This window comes from Pteropus alecto, unplaced genomic scaffold, assembly GCF_000325575.1.
Source record: "Pteropus alecto unplaced genomic scaffold, ASM32557v1 scaffold7, whole genome shotgun sequence".
In the NCBI taxonomy this organism is placed as follows: Eukaryota; Metazoa; Chordata; class Mammalia; order Chiroptera; family Pteropodidae; genus Pteropus; species Pteropus alecto.
In genome coordinates this window covers 40156672-40163055 of record NW_006494614.1, presented here as the reverse complement: position 1 = coordinate 40163055, position 6384 = coordinate 40156672, and the positions used below count along the sequence as shown (strand labels likewise).

The 6384-nt window shown below is 44.6% G+C and overlaps 2 protein-coding genes across 2 annotated transcripts in view; one reads left to right on the top strand and one right to left on the bottom strand.

Annotated features, from left to right (window-relative positions):
* Window positions 1-4733, top strand: part of HSP90AB1 (heat shock protein 90 alpha family class B member 1) — a 5949-nt gene extending 1216 nt beyond the window's left edge. The window contains exons 2-12 of the mRNA XM_006926489.2: window positions 373-519; window positions 791-997; window positions 1090-1249; window positions 1404-1537; window positions 1643-1951; window positions 2387-2552; window positions 2759-2949; window positions 3063-3210; window positions 3349-3617; window positions 3902-4235; window positions 4352-4733. Of these exons, the coding sequence (XP_006926551.1) occupies window positions 373-519; window positions 791-997; window positions 1090-1249; window positions 1404-1537; window positions 1643-1951; window positions 2387-2552; window positions 2759-2949; window positions 3063-3210; window positions 3349-3617; window positions 3902-4235; window positions 4352-4461 (2175 nt within the window). The 3' untranslated portion in view covers window positions 4462-4733. The remainder of the gene's footprint in view (window positions 1-372; window positions 520-790; window positions 998-1089; window positions 1250-1403; window positions 1538-1642; window positions 1952-2386; window positions 2553-2758; window positions 2950-3062; window positions 3211-3348; window positions 3618-3901; window positions 4236-4351) is intronic.
* Window positions 4734-4917: 184 nt separating this feature from the next.
* Window positions 4918-6384, bottom strand: part of SLC35B2 (solute carrier family 35 member B2) — a 3495-nt gene continuing 2028 nt past the window's right edge. Inside the window, exon 5 of the mRNA XM_006926834.3 lies at window positions 4918-6379. Within this exon, the coding sequence (XP_006926896.1) occupies window positions 5517-6379 (863 nt within the window). The 3' untranslated portion in view covers window positions 4918-5516. The remainder of the gene's footprint in view (window positions 6380-6384) is intronic.

Here is a 6384-nt window from a genome sequence, read left to right as displayed (position 1 = left end):
CCCCTTACACACACCTAATACCAAAAACGGGATAATAGAACTGGTGATTTCTAAATTTAAATGTGCATGTGGATTACCTGGGATTCTTATTCGAGATACCTGGGTTGGAGCCAGTATTCTACATTTCTAACAGGCTACCAAGTGATGCCTGGGTTGCTAGTCCATGGATCATTTAATAGTAGTTTGACCTCCAAAAAAACCTGGCTTTCTATTTTGTTGAAGAATGCGTCAGTTCCACCCTTCCTGCATTTTGTTTCCGACTAAGGGCACAAACAATCTTTGTGTTCCATTGTGATTGGGATGAACTTCAGGAGTCAAATTAAGAGCCATCATGTTCCTTTGTAATTACTGAAATTATTGACAATTCTTCAGATGCCTGAGGAAGTGCACCATGGAGAGGAGGAGGTGGAGACTTTTGCCTTCCAGGCAGAAATTGCCCAACTCATGTCTCTCATCATCAATACCTTCTATTCCAACAAGGAAATTTTCCTTCGGGAATTGATCAGCAATGCTTCTGATGTGAGTGTTCTGGTTTGTTTGTTTTTTTCTTTAAAGCATTCCAGAAAAGTGATTATGGGATGGTTTGGTATTTCGAGGGGTGTACTACTGAAGGAGATAGATGTGTTATTTTTGTCTATGTGGATAGATGGGATATCGTAACTGGTTTTTAAACTTCAAGTTAAGGAGTAGTCAGAATTGAGAGTATTCGAGAGTAAAAAAAAGTTTCCTTTTACATGAAGAAATGGGTTTTAAGAAAGCAGAATTGTAAGATTGCAATTTCTATTTCCAGGCCTTGGACAAGATACGCTATGAGAGCCTGACCGACCCTTCCAAGTTGGACAGTGGTAAAGAGCTGAAAATTGACATCATCCCCAACCCCCAGGAACGCACCCTGACTCTGGTGGACACAGGCATTGGCATGACCAAAGCTGATCTCATAAATAATCTGGGAACAATTGCCAAGTCTGGTACTAAAGCATTTATGGAGGCTCTTCAGGTATGTGGTATTTATCCATGGCACACGCACAAAACATGTTTTCGGTTATTTTTTTCACAATTTGTGTTTGACTTCTTAAAACTTTTTGCCAGGCTGGTGCAGACATCTCCATGATTGGACAGTTTGGTGTTGGGTTTTATTCTGCTTACCTGGTGGCAGAGAAAGTAGTTGTAATCACAAAGCACAATGATGATGAGCAGTATGCCTGGGAGTCTTCTGCTGGAGGTTCCTTCACTGTACGAGCTGACCATGGTAAGTTGGCTTTCCTGTAAAGGTGTCTGGATTAGAATTTTGGGGAAACCTAGAATAGACATCTTGAGTGTTCTACATGTAAAACAGTTATCCTTCACTGCAGTTACATGTTTAGTTTTATTTTCTCATACTCTTGTGATTGATTTTTTTCTAGGTGAGCCCATTGGCCGAGGTACTAAAGTGATCCTCCACCTTAAGGAAGACCAGACAGAGTATTTAGAGGAGAGGCGGGTCAAAGAAGTAGTGAAGAAGCACTCACAGTTCATAGGTTATCCCATCACTCTTTATGTGAGTATGCACTGGAAACTTACATGCATGTCCACTGCTCTAGAGAATTAATTGCATGGTCTCAGGTGTTCTGTACTCTGAAAGTATTGTTTTTGGTACTTCCAGTTGGAGAAGGAACGAGAGAAAGAAATCAGTGATGATGAAGCAGAGGAAGAGAAAGGTGAGAAAGAAGAGGAAGATAAAGATGATGAAGAAAAGCCTAAGATAGAAGATGTGGGTTCAGATGAGGAGGATGATAGTGCTAAGGATAAGAAAAAGAAAACAAAGAAGATTAAGGAGAAGTATATCGATCAGGAAGAACTGAACAAGACCAAGCCCATTTGGACCAGAAACCCTGATGACATCACCCAGGAGGAATATGGAGAGTTCTACAAGAGCCTGACCAATGACTGGGAAGACCACTTGGCAGTCAAGGTGAGAACTTGCATGCTGGCTCAATAGGAGCAGGTAGAAGGGTGTTGCTGTTATAGACAAATTGAACTTGTCCAGCTGGTTCGTAGCTAGAAACTATGAATGCCATGGAGCCACATAAGTTTACTTAACTGGTGACACTTCCACCGGATGGAAAAATGGCATCCTTCCCAGTGACTTCACTTTGTCTCCATAGCAGTCTTACACATCCTGGGTCTGACTTTGTTAACTCAAGGATTATACAGAACTTGTACCATTCTAGATTCATTTGAGACATTAGGGCTTAATTTTTTCAACAAGTCCCCTGTAGAGTACTCTATCTGTAGTGCTTAGGGAAGGAAGATCTTGGTTCTAAACAGTCTGATAATTTGGTGTTGGAACTAAAAGTAATTCTTTACCTTGAAATGTATTATTGGCTTAACTTGGAATTTCTTTCAGCACTTCTCTGTAGAAGGTCAGTTGGAATTCAGGGCATTGTTATTCATCCCCCGTCGGGCTCCTTTTGACCTTTTTGAGAACAAGAAGAAGAAGAACAACATCAAACTTTATGTCCGCCGTGTGTTCATCATGGACAGTTGTGATGAGTTGATACCAGAGTATCTCAGTGAGTATCTTAGCCAAATGTAGTTAGTTGGGTAAAGTCCTGTTGAAGCCTTTAGCATTCTCAAGGAGATTAAAGTTTTTAAATCTCAGGTAATTAAGGATGGTTTGCAATAGCAAGTGAAGATTCAGTGAGAAAATGTGTTATGCTGAATCTAGATGACCCCATCTCCTTTTTTTTTTAAACTGAGTTTCCTTCCCTGTTTGCAGATTTTATCCGTGGTGTGGTTGACTCTGAGGACTTGCCCCTGAACATCTCCCGAGAAATGCTCCAGCAGAGCAAAATCTTGAAGGTCATTCGTAAAAACATTGTTAAGAAGTGCCTTGAGCTCTTCTCTGAGCTGGCAGAAGACAAGGAGAACTATAAGAAATTTTATGAGGCATTCTCTAAAAATCTAAAGGTAAGAAAGAAGCAGGGGCTTAATTTTTTAATTATGGAATTTTTTGCATTCACAAAGAAGAGCGAGAGAGTATTTCCAAGTAAGATATTTTTTTCTGCTTTCCACCCTTAAAGCTTGGAATCCATGAGGACTCTACTAATCGGCGACGCCTTTCTGAGCTGCTGCGCTATCACACCTCCCAGTCTGGAGATGAAATGACTTCTCTTTCAGAATATGTCTCTCGCATGAAGGAGACCCAGAAGTCCATCTATTACATCACTGGTGTGTTGGACCCTGGGTCTGATCTAAGACTCCTTAGAGGTGTTTTTTTGGGATGCGGAGGCGGGGCATTCAGGGGTGCCTGGGGAACTGGTGGTGCGAGGTGTTCTCATTTCTGAGTCACGTTTAATAACCCTACAGGTGAGAGCAAAGAGCAGGTTGCCAACTCTGCTTTTGTGGAGCGTGTGCGGAAGCGGGGTTTTGAGGTAGTATATATGACAGAGCCTATTGATGAGTACTGCGTGCAGCAGCTCAAGGAGTTTGATGGCAAGAGCTTGGTGTCAGTTACCAAGGAGGGCCTGGAACTACCTGAGGATGAAGAGGAGAAAAAGAAAATGGAAGAGAGCAAGGCCAAGTTTGAGAACCTGTGCAAACTCATGAAAGAAATCTTGGATAAGAAGGTTGAGAAGGTAAGCAATTTTGGGACTAGGATCTATTTTGTAATAAATGCCCTCAGGGCTGTTACCCTCAGAATCTGGTGGCACTATTAGTGATTTAAACAATCTAATTTATTTAGAGCCATCTTAACTTTTTGCTCTCTTAACCAGGCAGATTTAAGGTTGTCATTTCTCTAAAGTTTGGCAAAGATTAGATGTTGCTTCTGAGTTTTTTCTGAGAGTGGAACTTAAAATACCATGTTTTGCAAGTGGTAACTTGGTTTAATATAAACCTAAGATTTTTTGATTGTCCATAGGTAACAATCTCCAATAGGCTTGTGTCTTCACCCTGCTGCATTGTGACAAGCACCTACGGCTGGACAGCTAACATGGAGCGGATCATGAAAGCCCAGGCACTTCGGGACAACTCTACGATGGGCTACATGATGGCCAAAAAGCACCTGGAGATCAACCCGGACCACCCTATTGTGGAGACTCTGCGGCAGAAGGCAGAGGCAGACAAGAATGATAAGGCTGTCAAGGACCTTGTGGTGCTGCTGTTTGAAACTGCGCTGCTCTCTTCTGGCTTCTCACTTGAGGATCCCCAGACCCACTCCAACCGCATCTATCGCATGATCAAACTAGGTCTAGGTGAGCACCCATTTACCCAGGTGTGGCAAGGAGTTGGGGAACTGGTCTCATGGGGACAGAATGGATTTACTGCTTTTTGAATCAAATCTCATGTGACTTTCTTTTTCCATTTTTAGGCATTGATGAAGATGAAGTGACAGCAGAAGAACCCAGTGCTGCTGTTCCTGATGAGATCCCCCCCCTTGAGGGTGATGAGGATGCCTCTCGCATGGAAGAAGTAGATTAGATTAGTTTTTACTTGCAGGTCTTATGCCCTTTGTATAGTGTCTCTATTTCTTCCCCAGCAGCCTTGAGTGGCCCTGGCCCACGTGGTTTCCTCTACTGATGTCTAGTGTTTTTTTCTGTCCTGTCTTTCTGCCTAAGGCAGGATACAAGGGCCTCAAGCCTTCCCTTCCCACATTTGACATCGGGTTAGGATGTTGTGTGTTGTGGGGTTTTTTTTGTTTTGTTTGTTCCGAAATTAAAGTATGCAAAATAAAGAAGATGCCGTTTTATACAGTTTTGTGCTCCCTTGTAAAGTGGGTAGAATTCTGCCTTTGAGTTTCCTTAGCTTTTCTATCCCAAGTTTTAACCTGACATCCCAAGGTACAGGTTAATAGTACATGTATATACATCGAAAGCTTTAGGGTCACTGGGGACCATGTGTAGTATTTGAAAGCACAGTCAAACCAAAACACAGGACTAAGACCACTGCAGCAATTTAATTTAATAAAATAAAATTATGAGCAGAAAGATACATTTCCAAAGTACCAACACCTGCAACTGGCTCATGGTACAGAGCCTAGGGATCCAGGAGCATGGTGGGGTGCTGGCCTCTCCCATCCCCCTCCCCTAGCACAGCACCATCTCTCACTTCTAGGAAAGCAGCATCAGAGCTGACAATACTTGTGCTTTTCTCACCAGAGTAAGAAATGCAGGTCTCTGGAAGTCTGAAAGGGTGGCTATTCAAGGTGTAGGGGACAAGCACAGGTGTGAGGTGTTGGTGGCAGAGCCAACAGGGTGAGACTTCAAAGAACTTGATGGGGGAAGGCAGCCCCCCCTCCACACTGAGGATTTATATTCCCTGGGGCTCAGAATTCCTGCCTACTAGAGGACTGGTGACTTAAGGCAAAAGGGAAGGCTGCCTCCTGGGCTCCCTACTCCCAACTGCAGAGCTGGTTTGTGATACTGAGAAAACACCTGCATTTTGCTCTTGAACCAGATGCCTCTGAGAAATTACAGTAGGAGAGGAAAACAGTATGGTAGATATGGTCAGAATACCAGTTCACTTCATCTCAGGTCTCAAACCTTCTGCACAGGGGACTCTACAGGCACAGCCTTCTTTCCCCGTTGTTTTAGCCGGCCCCGGGCATAGACTCGGAGCAATAGGGCAGCAAAGACCACAGCCACCCCCAGCCCCCCAACTACAGTGATGGTGTGACCATAGAGGAGGCAGGAGAGGAGAATAGCAAAGGCCTGGCGGAGGGTCATGATAATGGTGAAGACAGCAGCCCCAAACTGTCCAATGGTGTAGAAGATGAAAAGCTGGCCGCACGCAGAGCAGACTGAGAGCAGCAGAGCATGTGCAGCAAACTCACTATGTCGCCCCATGAAACGGGTCCCTTCTAGGAGGGCCCCCTGCTCCAGCAGGGAGCCCACTGTGAAGAGGCAGGAGAAGAAGTTGACCCCAAACATCATCTGCACTGATGACATCTTATAGGCAAATAGGGCATCCTGCCAGTTTGAGGTGAAACTGTCAAAGGCGATGTAGCCAGCCAACAGGATCAGGCCTGAGACCGTGGTGGCCGGAGAGCTGCGGGGCTCTGGTCCACTGGACAGCAGAAACATGCTGACTCCAATGGAGATGAGGCCAGCTGTCAAGTATTCCCAGTATTCGTAGCTGCGCCGAGATACCAACTTTCCCATCAGCATGACAGGAATCACCTTAGAGGCTTTGGCCAACACCTGGGTGGGGAAGCTGACAAACTTGAGAGCTTCATATTGGCACCAGCTGCTGAGCACGTTTGACAGGCTGGCAAAAGAGTACCGGTACATGGGTGCCCCATGCCGGGGCTGCTTGCAGAGGAGGCAGTAGACACCAGCCACGATCAGTGCCAGCACTCGGTTCATTAGCACCAGGAACTGTGAGTCTGTAAAGCGCTCACCTGCC